General features: G+C 26.5%; 3 protein-coding genes across 5 annotated transcripts; 2 read left to right on the forward strand and 1 right to left on the reverse strand.

Annotated features, from left to right (window-relative positions):
- Positions 1-475: 475 nt before the first annotated feature.
- On the reverse strand, positions 476-14050 carry LOC124951507 (protein PF3D7_1417600-like). The gene is made up of 4 exons (XM_047499998.1): positions 14006-14050; positions 2212-13127; positions 1862-2101; positions 476-1777 (listed from the first exon to the last, which is right to left on the reverse strand). Exons 2-4 carry the CDS (start codon positions 13039-13041, stop codon positions 1712-1714), a joined length of 11136 nt encoding a protein of 3711 aa, XP_047355954.1. The 5' UTR covers positions 13042-13127; positions 14006-14050; the 3' UTR covers positions 476-1711.
- Positions 14051-14648: 598 nt separating this feature from the next.
- Positions 14649-15675, forward strand: LOC124951622 (60S ribosomal protein L31). 2 transcript variants are annotated; one of them, XM_047500311.1, is made up of 3 exons: positions 14649-14809; positions 15099-15326; positions 15492-15675. In XM_047500311.1, exons 2-3 carry the CDS (start codon positions 15106-15108, stop codon positions 15640-15642), a joined length of 372 nt encoding a protein of 123 aa, XP_047356267.1. In that variant the 5' UTR covers positions 14649-14809; positions 15099-15105; the 3' UTR covers positions 15643-15675. The 2 variants fall into 2 exon arrangements, with proteins under 2 accessions (XP_047356267.1, XP_047356266.1); XM_047500310.1 differs by having other exon boundaries at positions 14666-14825.
- A 381-nt stretch (positions 15676-16056) lies between these two features.
- On the forward strand, positions 16057-18593 carry LOC124951621 (calumenin). Of its 2 annotated transcripts, XR_007101654.1 has the most exons (5): positions 16057-16430; positions 16824-17391; positions 17460-17575; positions 18242-18340; positions 18456-18593. XR_007101654.1 is itself a non-coding variant. In XM_047500309.1 (4 exons), the coding sequence occupies exons 1-4, from the start codon at positions 16329-16331 to the stop codon at positions 17842-17844; spliced, it is 975 nt and encodes a 324-aa protein (XP_047356265.1). In that variant the 5' UTR covers positions 16066-16328; the 3' UTR covers positions 17845-18051. The 2 variants fall into 2 exon arrangements, 1 of the variants encoding a protein (XP_047356265.1); XM_047500309.1 differs by lacking the exons at positions 18242-18340; positions 18456-18593 and adding an exon at positions 17656-18051 and having other exon boundaries at positions 16066-16430.
- The last annotated feature ends 434 nt before the right edge of the window (positions 18594-19027 follow it).

Below are 19027 nucleotides of genomic sequence, written 5' to 3' on the forward strand. Positions count from 1 at the left end.
ATTATTTAAAGAAATGTAATTAAGCATTATATATGCTTTGAAAATCCTCAAACAAAGAAATTGTTAAGTTCTATTTAATAATAAATAGATAGATATTAAATTGTTTCTCTACAATTCATAATTATGTATGTTGAAAATTAAGTAGAATATTTTTATTCGTTACTTTAATTTTTCACTTTAAAAGATTTTGATGAAATAGATAACAATTATAAATTCAGTTTCAAAATTAATGTAAATATAATGATAAAATCATGTAAGAATTACTTCATGTATTCTACAGATACTTTGTGTGGTGCAATTTATATGCGAATACTTGTATTTATGACAATCTTTAATATTTAATTTATATTTAGAAGGCACAAAATGTGAAAAGTACAAAAGACACATGAAAAGTCATTGCCAATGACATATGGTCCTGTAAATGTATATGTAAAATTACATTACAAGCACTTCGCTATATTTTCATTCTATTTTGAAGATATATATACTTCCATATTCTTTTTATTTTCATAAGTAACCAAGCCTTCTTTTTATAGTAATATTTTGATCCCATAGATAATTATACTTTTAGCAACATTTCAAGGCTAAAATTAATTTTTTATTTGTAATATTTGATTGGTTCATTATAAAATAACTTTTAATAAGTGATACCATAACAAATAAAAATAGCATCAGAAACTACTAGAAATCTAACAAATAGAAATATTATTACACTAATTTTAACATAAAGAACTGTTCGACCTACTATTCAATCAATGTACAATGCAACAGCTTTAAGGTCATTTTTTTATATATGTATAATCGAATATTGGAACATCTCATATTTTATATATCTTCTTCATTTTAAAAGATATGACATAATATATACTTATATGTTTAACTAATAATAATTAAACATTGTTAAATATATGTGTGTACATGTGTACATGTTTTTAAAACTGGAACAATAAATATAGGTATGCATATAATGCATTCGTTACATGCATATACATATATATGTATCTATATGTAGATATATTTTCTTCATATAAATAAACATTCGTTTTTTTATATATATTTATATATACGTGTATGTATGTACGTGTGTATATATATATATACACACACACATATGTATGTATATATATATGTATGTATATATATATGTGTGTGTGTATGTGTATATATATATATATATATATATATAATCATTCATAACCATGTTTATATAAACTAATAGCCACATAATAACCTTTAAAAATTGCAATATAGTAGACTCAAAAGTCCATTCTTTAAAATCATGCTTTAGTGAACACACTCTTCTATAAACAGCATTACATATGTGTAAAAATCATGTGGTGACTATAAAGAATAAACAACAGCCATTTTGTTTACAGCTGTTTGTGAAGCTCAAACAACAGCTTTATGCATTAGCATATAGCAGATTTTGGTGCAAAAAGTCTCAAACCTTTATATAATAGGAGTTTTAGTTGCACTATTACTCTAATAAAGTCTTTGGTTAAATAGTTAATTACTACATAAAGTAACTGTTTCAGGTAACATACGGTCAACGAAGTAACAAATATTAGCTGACTTAGCTAATTCCAATCGGTTCCATTATGCTGATGTAGTTTAAAATCACATTGAACTGTCATCTATTGTTTACTTGAAATATGAAATCTTTGTCCATCTCCTTTGACATGATGTTACATAATTCAACAACTACTTTTGGTTATTTTTCGACATTATTTGGTATTAATAGATTTGTCTCTGTACCATCCAAGTATTTGGCTAAATCCTGCGAAAATAAAGAATAATATATATAAAAATAAGATTATAGAAGAAAAATCATTACATATTACTTTATTATAAGAAATAATACCTGAACAGCAATTTGTAAAGGTGTTGGTTCACCTATAGAACAGTCATCTCGCATACTAGTAGCTCGCAAGAGTTTTGAACAGGGTTTGCCAGTAAAAAGTATGAAAAGTGCATGGATAGTTCTTCGCTGTGTCAATTCTAAATGACGATGCTGATACCCAGCTAAATGTCGTCGATGACGAGATGTCGTTGGAAACCATTTTTCACATAGATTACAATATCTTTTATGCCTTATTGTTGACTGTACGAATATAAAAATATTATATCTCCTTGTTATTTTCAAATACATATTTATATAATTAATAATATTTTTTTATACTTGAAATTATGCAATGATAAAATATACATTACCTTTTTATGATAAGCTAATTGCGTTACAATATCAGTAACAGTCATATCATATTCTTCTGCTATATATTTTTTATTATCATTTGTGCTATCATTTGATGTTAACTCTTCTCTTCCTTGCAAGCATTTTAATACCTCATTTTGAGTAGTTACAATCTCTTGATTTGTTATAACGGGTGGTGATCTTGAACTATCTCTATCTGAACTTGCATCGAAACTAAAGGCGATTTCTGGTTCTAATACTGGCATCTTATCTTCTCGTTTTTTGGATTGATTACAACTTTTATCATCTTCAATTTGTACATCTTCGTTATCGGATATCATTTCAATTTTAGGGTAAGTCATATTTTGTTCAATTTTAATATCTTGAACTTTATTCTCTACTTGATGAACATGACTATCTTGAGATATTGATCGTTCATTCTCATCTCCCAATGTTTTACAGTGTTCCGTATTAGTAGACATGTTTTTATTTGGCACAGATTGACTGTATCGTTTAAGACTTTTTAATGATATTATAGGAGAATTTTGTGCAGAAATTAGAGTATTTTGCACATTAACATCAATATGTTTAATATCTTTTTTCTCTGTACATTTGGTAATTTGTATAACTTTGTTTACTACTTCATTACTATTATTTTTTTCTATTTTTTCCATATTTACTTCATTCATCGATTTTTGCAGATTTAATTTACCTGTTTCATATGTATGATGAGTAGTAACAGTCTTAAGAAAAGTTTTTGTATGACCACTGGAAGTAAGACAAGAACCTTGATTTTTTTCTACAAGCGATTTCAATTTTGATTTGTTTTTCAGAATAGTAGCATCTTTAGACATAGATAAACATTTTTTCAGCATTTCTTTGGCAGCCAACACTTCTTTCATAAGTAAATCATTACAACAAAGATTTTCACGAGACATAATTGTCGTTTCTGTTGAATGATTCTCTGAACCGTCATGCGTAAGAGCTGTTATTGATAATGAAATATTTTGTTTAGTAGATATTTTATTCTTTTCAGGAACTTCAGAGCTTTGTTGACCATTATCCGCAAGTAAAATAGGTTGTTGATTGGTATAATTTTGAGGATAACTTTGTAAATCATTCAAGTCTTGTACTTTTTGGTTTAATTGCCATGTTCCAAGTTGTGTATCATTAAAATGTTCAGAATTTAACTCATGCCTTAAAGGTGGTACTTCCACAGAATCGATATTGCTATCTGTAACTTCTAATTCTAATTCAAATTGAGTAGGAATAGCATCTTCTGAATACAATTGTTCACCTTCCTCATTATTAAGTCTATTATTATGTTCTTCCATCCCAATTTGGTTTATGTCTGGGGAAGCTGGCAAAATCTCTATTGTTGATTGACTTTCATCTGAAGAATCTAATTTTATAACTGAACAATCATTATCTGCAGAATCATCTGTAATGATATCAGATTTCAAAGGTTTTGATTCAGATTCATTATTTTCTCTAGGAAATTTATTTTCACTATCATTATAATGAATGAAGTCTTTTTGCATGATTAATGGCATTTTACTAACATTATTTGTAGAATTAGCATTAAAAGTTATAGTACTGAGATCATTATCAACATTACTTTTTAAGGTAGTGTTATTTTTTATATTTGTAGTATCTGATTTTACTATCGAGTAATCCATGTTATCTTTATCATTTGAATATTTATATGAAGATCTATCTACAAAATCATTGGAAATATAAGATTCCTCTATATATTTTTCTTCTATATTCCATGGATTCTTTTCAAATTTGTACTTGCTAATAGATTTTATAGAAAATTCATTATGTTCTTCTATTCCTTTAAGGATAGATGTAGCTTCTGTATCAGATAATTTGTTATTACTATAACTATAATCTAATGTTCTACTTTCCTTATATTTTGTTGGACACAAATCTGATATAGAACTTGATCTAAATAATTTATTCGATTTGCTATGTCGTTTATCTCGAAATCCGTAACTTTTTATTAATTTTCGTGTTCTATGTGAAGAAATAATATCTATACATTTTCGAGTTATATATTCTTTAGATATATGGCAGTATTTTAGGTCCTTTACCATATTATCTAAAAGTCGAGATCTTTGCAATTTAACTTCTGGTTGCCATTTTGCGCTATTAATGATTGTATGACTACCACCTTCACTAAATTCACATTTAAATTCAGCACTTGCAGAGGCACGTTTTATTATAACCTTTGGAATCTTTTCTGAAATGCAGGGTAATTTATTCTTAATTTCATGTTCAGATACAGACGAATTATCCTTTTGTTTCGATGTCGATCTAATTATATCTTCATTTTTTTTATTAGATTTTATTTCATTTTTATCACTTTTATATTTTTTAACTGTTAAATCAATGGTTCTTAAATTTGTTCTCTTTCTAATAGATTCTGTAGGTGAAGTGATTTCTTGATGCTTTTTCAGTTTTAATTTAGGAATCTTTTCTCGTTTTCTTTCTTCATTAATTATTGATAATTTATTAGAACATATCTCATCTGATACATCAGGAGTTTTTACTTCCATTACTATTAATGAAGATTCTGTTTGGTCATTCTGTATACTTGCTGCTTCAGTTCTAATTTTTTTTATTTTTACTTTAGGAACAATTTTTTTTGCGTCTTTCCTTTTAAAAGAAATTTCCATATTGTTGTATTCATTATTTCTTTTTAATGATTTATCATTAAATTTTATTTTCATTTTAGGTACTCTACTATTATTTAAATCATATTTTTGTACAGAAATTTCAGAATCACTATCACTTCTTCCTTTATTATCTTTCTCATTCTCAATTATAAAAGTAGAATGTTTAACTTTATTATGTACAAAAGAAGGATATTCTGATGATGTTTCTAATATGTCCCCTGCAACAGATGTTGTAGAACAGGATCCAGTATTTCTGATAATCATTTTAGGTATTTTAGGTTGAGGTGACAGTTCAGGTTTTGATTTTGTGTTTGTTTTATTTTCTTTGATAATGGATCTAGAAATCATTTGTGTATTTACATTGCAATCTGATGTAGATGAATAATTTGTGTTAATATATGCAATAGTAGTTATATCTGGAGGGGATAAAGAACGTTCTTTTTCTGCTTTATTGTTTATATCATTTGTTGTAATTTCATTAATTACATTTGTATTTTTCTTTAAATTTAATTCTGATATATTCTCCAATTCTGGGGTATTACAAACCTCAATACTACAACTTTTCAATTCTTGTGAAGATAAATATGAGCCACTAGCACTAATTTTATTTTCAATACAATATAAATTGTCATTAAATTGTTTTCTTTGTGATTCTTTTTCTTTTAAGTTAAATACTTCTAAACTATCTTGTGATGTATTTATTACATCTGATACATTGTAATTTTTATATCTTGGAACATCAATATCTTTTTGATTCAATAATGATCCCCTGACATTATCTATTTCATTGACGTTGTTTAACGAAAAATTTTCATCGTTTATTATATTTTCAGTTTTTGAGTTATTTATGGAATTTAATGAAGGAATTGTGTTTTCAATATTTTTCTTCTCTGTATCCTTATTGCTGTTTATTTCTTCAATGACATCAATATCTTTGCTAGAAATAATAGGCTCTAATAAAACTACTTCATCCTTATTTTGACTTATGTATATTGGTTCAGATTTAATTTCTTCTTCTGGAAAAGAAGTATCATATTTATGATCTGTTGTTATAAAAGTATTATTCTGACAATCACTGTTACTTATTTCATTGAAAGAAGATTCATCAATACTTTTGGACAGTTTCGATTTTTTTATTTGTGGCATATGCATAGATTCTCCATGAATTATATTAACTTCATTGTCAAAATTATTGTGACTAATTATGTCACTTTCCATAATTTCTATTTCATCATTTTTGAAGCAATTTGAAGGTAACCGTCTCCATCCCTTTTCAGAAATAGTAGTATTATTATCAGTATAAAAAATATTGGCTTCTGTAATTTGTTGATTCAAATTTTCATCCTCATTACTTTTAGATATTTCGTTTTGTAATGAAAAATTGGTATTTTCTATTTCGCCATTGCTTTCATCCTGATATTCTATTTTTTCTTTTTGTTTAGTATTATTTAATTGTTTCAACGGATCTGCGCATTCTACATCTAATGTTGTTGTAAGAAGAACATCTTTTTTAGAAATTAAAATATTCTCTGTTGTTGCATATTTCAAAATATCTCTTGTATTTTCAAATTCTGCTTCAAAACTTTCAGTATTTTCATCTGAATCAATTTCACATTTCACAGGGAAATGCTCATAATGTCTCTTATATTTGGATATATCAGAATTAATTTGTGATTCTGGTTTTTTTGTAATGTCTACACAAATATTTTCTGTTCCGATATGAATGATATTTGGATCAATCTTCTTTTCATTAAAATAGTCTGAATCTTCAGAAAATGAATTATGATTCATTACACTATTAGTGTAATATCTTCTGCCTTTAAAACCATTTTCTTCCAAACACAATTCCGAAGATTTGAGTCGATCTAAATTAGGCTTAAACTCTTTCTTTTCTAATTTCATAATAGAATTTGATTTCTCACTTGTTAAATTATTACTTTGGTTTAAAGAACATTCACTAACTGTCTGATCACATATTGCATAAGGCACAATTGACTCCTTAATTATATCGCAGTATTTCGATTTAATATCACAGGTTTCAGTTGAACTGATTTTTTCTACAAAGGTATTAGTAGATGTATGTGAAGAAAATGTATCATTATGACTACTTTTTTGGATATTGTTATTATTTTTTGTATTGTGATACATGGTATTTGCTACGGTTGTTCCTGTAAACATTTCTGTTTTTCTTATATTTTTTTCTTTTGAATGAATGTTACTATCAAAGATATTTTTTAAATTCTTTTCATGACTTTCAAATTCATCTGTAACTACCTCATTTGTTAAACTATCTTTATGAGTACTATGATTATTCTCCATACCATGTTCTTTTTGTTCCTCACATTTAGAAACAGAAAGACCTTTATTGTACTCTTTATGTACTTGATTATCAGTTATACTATTATATTTTTTTTCTATTTTATGACGATAATGTTTTAAATTCTGTGATCTTTGATGCTTCATAGAGTGAACATTTTTTTGACTATCATTCTCATTAGAAAATTCAGAAAAACCTTTTTGAGCTGACTCACTCCAAGCGATTTTCGTATTATTAGATTCCAATGGTATTCTTTCTTTATAATTACTTATATCTTTCTCCTTTTTATAAATTTTTAAATGATGGTTATATTTATGTGGTGAATATTCTTCTTTAGTACAATGAGCTCTTTCTTTATTTTCAAGAAATAAAGCTTTGGGATTAGGACTATAAGTTATTTTTCCATCTTTAGTTCTATATATAGGAACTTCGTTTCTGTTATTTGATTCTTCTATATTAGTAAAAATAGGATTTACATAACCACTAGTACTTCCATATAAATCACACTCTTCTAATGTCTGATTTACTATAGGAGTTATAGGACGTCTCCATTTTCCTGGCTCATTATCATTGCTTTTGTTACTTTCATTAGAAAATAGATCAAAATTTGTAAAATCAAGTTCTGCAAATTTTTCGTTGTTCATGTTATCCGTTTTAACATGTATAGTTACAATATTTGGCATATCATCATTTTTTTCAGATGAACTGTCATTTTCTTCATCTTTTTTATCTTTATATTTGTGTGACACAGAAGATGGCTCTTTCATTTTATTTTTCTGTGCATTATTCAATTTTGATATCCGTTCAATATTTGCACTATTTTGCATGTAATTTACATTAGCAGATGTAGTACTGTAAATTATATTAGAAGGTTCATTTTCCTGATTAATATTATTGAATAGATCATTAGTTTTAACATAGTATATACTTTCATCCTTTAAATCATCTGGTTTATCGACAAAACTCAATGATGCATGTTGTTTCTTCCTTCCACTGGAAGTATTAGTGAATTTAGTTTCTTGAGTAACTTCTGTATAATTATTATCTCCTGTACAATTCCTAGATCTATTCAATATATCCTTTGATAATGTTTCATTTCCTTTTGAAAATTCTTGATGTAGTGTTCCTTCTTTATTTGTTGGTAATGTCTTATTTCGAACTATTAAACTAAGAGGCTCCTTCTGTTCCTCCATTGTATTCTCCACATTTTCGTGACAAATAATATCTGTACTTTGACTTTGATCATGATCGATAATTTCATCAATTTTGTTACTTCTCTTTTCTGTATCCAATTTTTCATGAGGTAATGTGTTGTATTCTTTTAAATTTCCTAAGCAAGTACTCTTGCTACTATATACAGAATTGTTTGATTGATCCATAATTTCATTGCCCACATTTACAGATTCCTGTTGCAATAACTTTTCTTTGGCATTACGTTCTGCACACAATACATTTATTTCAATTTTGATTCCATCAGAGCAATTATTCAAATTTTCTTGTTTCTTATCCCTCAAAGTGACTAATTCTTTGCATATATCATTATCTGTAAATTTTAAATTAACATTTGTAACTTGAATTTCAAAATCAGAATTTACATTTTTTGTTGCAAAACTCTTGGAAACAGTATATAGCTGTTCCTGTTCTGATTTTTCTGAAGTAATAGAACAAATAGTGGTCACAGAAGATGGTGTATGAGCTGAATTTACTTTATTCTTTACATTTGTATTTTTTTCTAATGCTTGCGTATCTTCTACTGCAGAATAATGCTGTTGAAATTGAGTACCTGTTAATTGTGATGTTGATCTTTTATTAAAATAATTATTTCCTATATGGCTATTATTATCAATGCATTTATCAAGATGCAACAAATCATCACTTGCTGACATGTATTCTTTAAAATCTTGTTTTTGTGTATTATTGATCATATTAACTTTATCAATATTAAAATCCTCTTGAGATAGTTCAGATTTATTTTTTTCTAAAATTTTATTTCGGTTATGGTTTCCCTGAGAAACATTTGCGTTTATTTTACATGGTTCATCACTCTTCTGTGACTGATCATGTACTTTTTTAGAAATAGATACAGAGTTCCCTTGTTTTACAAAATTAAGTTCATTATTATCTTCTTTTCTATTAATTATGTTACTTTCCATATCACTATTGTTTTTAGTATCAGAGACTGAGCATGTTTTATGAAGTGTTACATGATCTGATAAAATTTCTAGGTTAGATGAACCAGAATTGTTCATAGATGAGTCTATATCAGAGTTCTTTGTAAATTCTTGATTCTTAAACTTATTTTGAACATCTTTGGAAAAACTTTCTCTATCCTTTTCTTTGTTTATACAAAGATTTTGAGGACTTTTAGAATGTACCTTATTATTTGTTAACATATCTAAACACCTTTTTGGTATTGATACAGTATTTATATGTTGCAATTTGTCTGCACTGGATGTATATATGTTTACATTTGGAATAGACAAAACATTTTTAACATTTGATGAAGTATTCTTTTCCACATATCGTACTATTGTATGTCCTTCTTCCACATTTTCCCCTGAAATTGTATTTTTATCATTAGAAATGCCCTGCTGTAATTTATTTACAAACAGACACTTAGACTGTTTCTTTGTTTCAATATTAACTTCAGGATGTTTATCATTATTTTGAACAGTATTTATTACATGCTGCTGTTTATTTTCATTTAATTTGTTTTTTAATGTAGATTTGGAAGTTTCAATCGGTATTGATATTTTATAATTTATAGGTTTCGATGGATGTGTAGCACTTTGAAATCTATCATTATTGATTTTTTCGATGTTTGCATTCTTGTAGTTTTGTATAGAATTTTTTTGCAGATCCATCGGTTCATTTTCTGTTTCATATTCAGTTGCTGAAGATTCGCATACATCAGGAGCTTTTGCATTAAATTCTCTATTCTCTAGCTTTTTCATATTTACTATAGTTGAATTTTTATTAGAACTGGCTTGTGATTTATTATTTTTACACACTTCAATAACATCACTTTTAGATGCATTAGCAGATTTATTAAAATTGTTAGGATCTATAGTATTTTCAAATGCATTAATACTGTTGTTATTAGATTGATTTACTTCTTCTAAATTGAATTGTAGTAAAGTGTTTTCTTTAGAAATAACAGTATCATCTAAATGTTCATAGGATCCAATTTTAATTGATGAATGAGTAAAGCTGATTATTGGACTATTTTGTATAATTTCTATAGGATTGGAAGATATAGATGACACACGTCCTGATGGTTCTTCACTGTCTGAATGAATAGGTGTGTTTAGAGTAGTGGATATTGGAGTACACTCAGTTGTAGGCAAATCAGGTAAACTGATATCATCTGTGTTATGTGATTCCTCACTTGCGAAACTATTTTGTTTTTGCAAGTTTGTAGTTTGTTTATCCAAATTAGTTTTTGATACTGTTTCCAAAACATTTAATTCTTGATTATTATTCTGGATTGAAGACTTCCTATCTTTTTCAGACAAAGTATCATTGCTGGTATACGTATCTTTGTTCAAAATTTCTATATTTGCATCATTCTTCTTTTCATCGCATGTACTTATTTCTTCTTCTAGATTTACATTTTCTTCATAAAATGGTATTGGACCTTGATGTTCTAAAGTTTCTATAATTTGGTCATTAGATACCTCCAAAATATTATTTATTTGTACATTATCAACTATATGTATTGTTGGAATGTCATCAGTAGCATTGGTTATACAATGTATAATATTTCCAGATTTTGTAATATCTTTATTTGTACATTCAGTTAAATTTTTTAACACCTCAGTATTATGAGGAGAAGAATCTAAAGATTGTGAATACTCTTCTGTTATTTTATCATGTTTTTTTGAACAAGTCATATTTTCTTTATTCACATTTACATCATGAGGTATTTTTGAAGTACTATCAACATTTTCATATTCTACAACTACCAATGGTGTTGAATTGCTTAAGACAACATCTGGCAAATTTGAACTAGAATCATCTTCATCTTCTGATGCATCCCAATTTGCTAAAAATTGTCGAACATCAAGATCTGGCTTATCAGCAAAGTCTTTTGATGTTTTGTGTTGTTCAGTCATAGTATCAGCATTCTCTGTACTTTTTTGTATTTTAAATTCAGTTTGTTCACTACATTTATGTATTAAAAGCTGGTCTTGATTTGGAAAACCATTTGGATACAGGGATGATGAATGCTCTTTTTGAGAATGATTAACTGATTGTTCAGAATGTAGGTTATCTTCATTAGATAAATCAGATGCACATAGATCTTGTTCTTTTCCCTGTTTTTCTAAATGTTTTGAATCTGAATTCAATGTATGTTGAGTTTTTGGAAAACCATCAGAATTTATTAAAACTCCATTTTGATCAAATTGCAAATTTATAGATGGAATAGCATTAACGGATGTTGATGGAATTCTTAAAGGATGTTGAACTGCCATTGGATATCCATGTGATTGTTGCAATTTTAATATTTCCCTGTATCTAAGAACAGATTCTTTATATTTTGGATGTGATTGATATCCAGGTATCCTTGTAAGTTCTCTAAGATGATTTTCCATAGAGGATCTTTGCATTGCAATTTTTTGCTGATAAGAATGGTATCGTGATGAAGTGTTATGCATAGGTGTAGGTTGCATTGTAGTAACTTGTTGTGGATTATCAAACGTTTTTTGACAACTATGTGGAAATTCTGTTGATACATTTCTTATAAATTGTGCAGTATAATAAGAATTCTGTGTGGAAGATGTAATATCAACACTAACATTTGAAGTGGGCACAGTCTTGGTTAACACATTACCTGTTGTATATTGACCTTGCTTAGTATTGTATTTTTGTTGTGCAATATAATTTTGTTCTGGATGTTTAAAAACAGTTGCATCTTGTAAACTCATATTATTTGCTTTTGGATACTCTTTCATAGGATAAGCATATTTCTGGCACTCTGTTGGATAATTATAATTTTGAATTGGATAATTTTGTACTATCCCTGATGGAGCTGGACAACCTCTAGACATTGTAGGATCTTTATTAGGATATTTATATTCTGGAAAGTTTCTTCTATGGTCTGTATTAGGAATAATAGAGTTTAACATTTCCTTATTATCAAAATTGTCTTTTCGAAAATTATGATCACCGTATTGTCTATTTTCTGCCTGATATCCAGGTAAACGCATATTTTCCCTATATGGTGTATTAGATTGATAAGTTCCAAATTTATCCCATTGTTGATAGCCTATATTTGTATTTGGATTGCAACACAACGCTTTACAAGGAATGAAAGATGAAGGTCCTTGTCTTACAGAAGACGTTGCACACATACTACTACTTCGTGATCCCATAGAAGTGGTAGGTGTATTTATATTTATATTTGATCCATTTAAATGAGAATTTTGTCCAGGAAGCGCCATATGACTATTTCTGTATCTATAGTCATCATTAAATGTATTCATTGATCCATTTCTCATATCAACTGGGGCTTTTACATTATCCATAACAGAGTTTCTATTAACCATAGGACCATATTGTCCAATATAACTTTGCATTTGTACCATTGATGGTATTGCAAAGTTATCACTATTATTTGAGCCATTTGAAATATTATTCATAGGTGGAAAATGTCTTGAACTAAAGCTAGGTTCATTTTGGTATTTTTTATACCCTTCGGTATTAAGAGCATTTAATGAAGATGGATTACCACTAGACATAAATGCTAAACGATTTGCATTCACATTATGATCAGTAGATGTTACTTCATTTATATTCGTCTGCACTGAGTTATATTGATGCCAATCTGAAATATTTCCACCGTAGTTCATTGTACATTTTCTTTTTGCTGATATGTTATAAGCTTTTCATTCTATTTATATAAGTAGTTGTTTACAATTTCATACAGGACCAACATCTGTAAATATAAATTAAATTTATATGTAATCAGTAAAAAAGAATTAATGTTAATTTTATTTTTATTTTATTTCTTTTTAATAATAACATATATATTATTGTTATAATAGTAGTAATACTTCAATTATTTTTGATTATGAAAACAATAATGAGTTCAAATCTCAAATATACTCATTATTAACCAATTATAAAATATTTCATAATTTTTTTTATAGAATATTTTTAAATATATATAAAATATATTTGCATAATGCGTTTGTATGTGTATGTAAGCGTTCGCAATTGCGTATTATATATATAAATGCATATAATACTTATTTGCATATAGATCAGACATATGCATGCATAATATATATATATATATATATATATATGTTGGCTCTTTTAAACTAAATTTATTCTACATACTAAATTTATTCTACATACATTACCATTTTATCCTCCATTTTAATTAGATACTTTTAAAACTAATATAATTTAATAACTTATAAAATTAAAAACTATCTATCTATTTTCCTATGTATTATAACTGACTTTACAAAATAAAAAAGTTAAATTAATAATTTATTGCTAAATATAATTTGCATGATATATAATATATTAACTACTTCACAAAAAATTATCATAATTTAAATAAAAATGTCGTATACACCAGTTGTTTACGTATAACGCAAGTGCCTATAGAATTTCAACTCCCTATACAGACCTTGAAACTGTAATACTTTACGTAGTTCACATATTTCTTATACCGATAAACAATTGCAATCATTATAAATTTATATAAATGCACTTTAACGATTTCTGATAATTGCATGCACTTCATATTTCTTAAATATATAATAACTATAATTATTTACATCAAATGTAACTTAAAATTACCTGCATTAACCATCAAACTCAACATGTTCGCCATATTGAACACGACTACATAAAAATTATAATTATGCGCCCTCTGATGACAGAAATCTATTTAAATCATAAAAAAATAATATATAGTAAGCAACAAAGATATAAGGAAATAACAATGTGTATATATGTATATATATAAGCATATAAATATAATTCAACTAAAATTTTATATAAATCTTTTTATAATAAATTTCTTTTTACACTTTTTTCTATATAAGTATATAGATAGTATTAATATTTATATATATATATATATATATGTACACACACAACATACATATATATGTATGTTCTAAATATAATCTAATTTTATAAAAATATCGAGAGAAATATATATTTTTTTATCTATAATTTTTTTTATTATTTTTATAGATTAACTTTTAAATCAACTTTAGATTCCGAAATGTTTAATTTGTGATAGCCAATTATATACAATATGTATTATATCCATTAACCAATCATATCACAAAGATCTAAGTGAGTCTAGTGAGTATTAAATTATATATTTTGTATCATTGTAATAATACTTATTAATTCATTTTGTTTCATAATATAATAAAGGAATTTCTATTTTCAAATAATAATACAATAATGATGATTATAAATTTATTTGATTTAATAAATAATCAGTCACCGATGTCAAGAATTGACATTGATCAAACTAGTAACAATTTTACGAACAACGTGTTTAGCTCTTTTATATGGAACCTTCAATCGGAGGAGGAACCTAAACTTTCTGTCGAATAAAATCCGAGAACATCTGATTGTAAATTGGTACAAAATCATAATTGTTAGTAAAATTACATTCATTTTTAAGTTTTGACTAGGATTTATGTAAAATTTTTTTTTACTTTATAATTTTGTATGATAGAAAATATTTATATATACATTGTTAGGAATGCATTGTGTGTTGATAATATAAACGTTTTATCTTTAATTTATGATATAACATCTGCACATAAAATGAAAAAAAATATGTGTTATGCTTTAAATTAAATTCTATGTTAAATTAATGCTTCTATTTTGAAAATGTATAAAGAAATGTATATATTGTTTTTTTTAGGTTAAAGATGGCTAAATCTTCTGAAAAGAAAGGAAAGAGTGCAATTAATGAAGTGGTAACTCGTGAATATACTGTACATCTTCATAAACGTCTTCATGGAGTTGGATTTAAGAAACGTGCACCTAGAGCAATTAAAGAAATTCGAAAATTTGCTGAAAAACAAATGGGTACACCTGACGTAAGGATTGACACTCGTCTCAACAAACAATTATGGTCTAAAGGAATAAGGTAAATTGTTCTCTTTAAAAACCAAAAATATTGAGAAACCTAAAAAAATTAAATATTTGTCTATTTGAAAGCATTGCTAAAGTATATTCCTTCAATTTTATTCAATAGGTTGGATAATATTTTGTTCAATAAATATAAACTATGAAAAATATTTTTCTTCTGCAGGAATGTTCCTTTCAGAGTTCGTGTTCGATTAAGTAGAAGAAGGAATGACGATGAGGACTCAGCAAATAAATTATATACACTTGTAACATATATTCCTGTAGCCTCCTTCAAAGGCCTTCAAACAGAAAATGTAGATGCAAGTCAAGATTAATACCTTTATATTCAATAAATAAATTGAAACATTTATTAATATTAATTATTACCTTTACTTAACCAATTATAACTATTATAAATAATCATTTAGGCATTGAGTTATAAAATCAATATCATAAACATTTTAATAATATATAAATACGAATTTGGATTATTATACTAGTAGTATTATGATAAATGGAAAAAAAGAAATTAAATATATCAAGTCGAGCTAATACTGATTTAAAAAAATTTTAATGTATTATACCTAGAGGAATATATTTTTATTTGATTTTTATAAATGATATAGTATTCTATAAAATTTATAGATTTATGTGCAAACCATTTCTTAATTACAAATATTTCAGTAGAACATCTACGCATACTCCTTCCATAGTAACCTAAATTAAGCGCGTAGGTTTGAACGTAGAACATCTCCCGAACGTTGTAGGATTGAATAACGTTCACAGCAAGCGCTTATAGGATCAACGGTATTACGGTGCGAGTTTTCTAAAGAAATATGGAGTTCGTAAGTGGGGGACTAACATTGGTTAAGACATCAAGATTTGCTGATGTGGATGCTGGAGAGTTGGTCTACCGCTTATAAAATCGTGCTTTATTGAAAAAAAATCATATATCGTGTAAAAAATAAAATTGATCGTATCAAAATCTCAATATTTTCTTACTTTTTCAATATTAAAAAAAATGCGAGAACTTATAGCATTTCAAATTTTATTCTTTCTAACTGTTTCGGCCACTGCAATTCCAAAACCAGAAGATGAGCCCAAACAACGTATATTGAATAAGGTAAACAAGAATGGAAATTGTTTCGTTTAACGTTTGATTAATAATAATAAATGAAAGCCCAATATAAATGTTTAAATAGTCATTGATTTATATCATATAATTCTTAATAAAGATGGTTTAGAAGTATATAACCTCAGATCATTTTTCTTTAAAAGATCTATTTTATATCAAATAAATAAAATAATATGAGAAATATTGGATTAAATTGTGAATTAGAAATTTCTATAAATATATATAGTTTGAATCTATAATTAAATATACACAATATTCGTTTTATTGTAATATTACAAAACAATGATATCTAATAAATATTTGTATAGATCTATATATATTTATATATATATGTATCTATTATCTATTATATGTATATATTATATGTATTTATAATTATAGGATTTAAGTGATCAGGAGCATTACATTAACTCCCAGCATAATCCAAGTTACGATCATGAGGCTTTTCTGGGAGAAGATGCCAAAACATTTGATCAATTAAGTCCAGAGGAAAGTACAAGAAGACTAGGAATAATCGTTGATAAAATAGATAAAGACAAAGATGGATTTGTTACAAAGGAAGAACTTAAAGATTGGATATTATATACTCAGCGACGATATATTCAAGATGATATTAATCGTCAATGGACATCTTATAATTTAGAAGAAAAAGATAATCTTCCATGGACAGACTATAAAGTCAAACTTTATGGACATATCAATGAAAATGAAAGTAATGATCAAGATAAATTAGAAGAAGAAACATTTCCTTATCAAGCAATGCTCAAAAGAGATCGCAGACGTTGGCATGCAGCTGATCTTGACAATGATAGTGCACTTACTAAAGAAGAATTTGCTGCATTCCTGCATGCAGAAGAAGCAAATCATATGAAAGATATTGTAGTATTAGAAACTATGGAAGACATTGATAAGGATGGAGATGGAAAAATATCATTAGCTGAATATATTGGTAATTGAAATAATTGTAAATTATGATATTAACAATTCGTATATTGAAATGCATTATTAACTTCTTAGGAGACATGTATAGAGGTACAGAGGAGGAAGAAGAGCCTGAATGGGTTAAAAATGAGAAAGAACAATTTTCATCTTACAGAGATAAAGATCATGATGGTTTTATGGATTTTGAAGAGGTTAGTAAGCTATATCAAAATACAATATCTTATTGATTTTAATAAAAATATATTAATTCTGTTTGCCACATTTTTAATAGGTAAGAAATTGGATTATTCCTGCTGATTTTGATCATGCAGAAGCAGAAGCCCGACATTTAATTTATGAAGCTGATACAGATGCTGATCAAAAACTTACAAAAGATGAAATATTAGAAAAATATGATATTTTTGTTGGTTCTCAAGCAACTGATTTTGGAGAAGCATTAACTAGACATGATGAATTTTAATGAGATTTTTATAATAAAATTCTTACCAAAAATTATATATCATAAGCTTTCATGACAAAGTATATAATTTATAATGTATATTTACCCGTATGAATCATGATGTTTTTATACAAGTTTGCTTGTTGTTATTAATATTATTAGCAAATATTATGAAATATAATAGTCATTGGATGGCTATTCAAATAAATCATGAGTATTTTAATCCTATATCTTTTTTATCAGTATATATATATATCTAAAATACCTACTAATCTGCCAATTTTTTAACAAATATGTTCTTTTCATACAATTTTCTAAATAATATATATGACTTGTGATAATTTCTAATATAAAAATATATGAGACATCAATTTATCTGATTATTGATCTTATCAGAAAAAGCTTGTTATCTCTATAGATTTGTAGCAGTATTAAGCACCTGTCCAATGTGAACCTGTCAATATGAATACTCGGAAGTTAATCATATTTTTAATATGCTATATGTGGCTTAATTTAGGTAATTATTACTTATTCATTAATCAATAAAAAATACGATAATTAGTATGTGTTGTTTATATGTCGTAGATTTATTGTTTGTTTAATATATTATAATGCTTAATGATTTTTTACAGAAATTAATAGTTTAAGATCATATTGTTTTCAATTTACTTGGCCAGGCCCAATACCTTATAAAGAGTCTTTAAATAATACTTGTACAAAAAATAGCCATACTGGAGTACCATGTATAGACCCAATAATTTTTGAAGCATGTAAGTATAAATATGTATATATTCATATTATGCAGTGTAATTATTAAATAGTATACATCTATATATTTTTTTTTCAGCTGGTCCACCAAATACAACTGAAATATGGATTGATAATAAAAATAAAGAAATTACTCCAAATTCAACTCTATGTATTTTACAAAAAGGCTTCGCATGTATTAAATATTCCAATTTTTACAATAATGCAAGTAAGTTTAATTTTGCTTCTACATAAATACAAATATAATCAACATTTTTTTATTTATAGTTATGTACACTTCCCATTATTGTGGGAGAATAATTGAAGACAATACAGTAGCTATTACATCAGGATGTTTCAATTACCAAGTATATATATATAGTTTTTATTAATAGACTTATAAATCTATATACACATATGTATATGTTCTAATCTAATGTTTATTTATTTATATAGG

This window comes from Vespa velutina, chromosome 9 (genome assembly GCF_912470025.1).
Source record: "Vespa velutina chromosome 9, iVesVel2.1, whole genome shotgun sequence".
NCBI classification, from domain to species: Eukaryota; Metazoa; Arthropoda; class Insecta; order Hymenoptera; family Vespidae; genus Vespa; species Vespa velutina.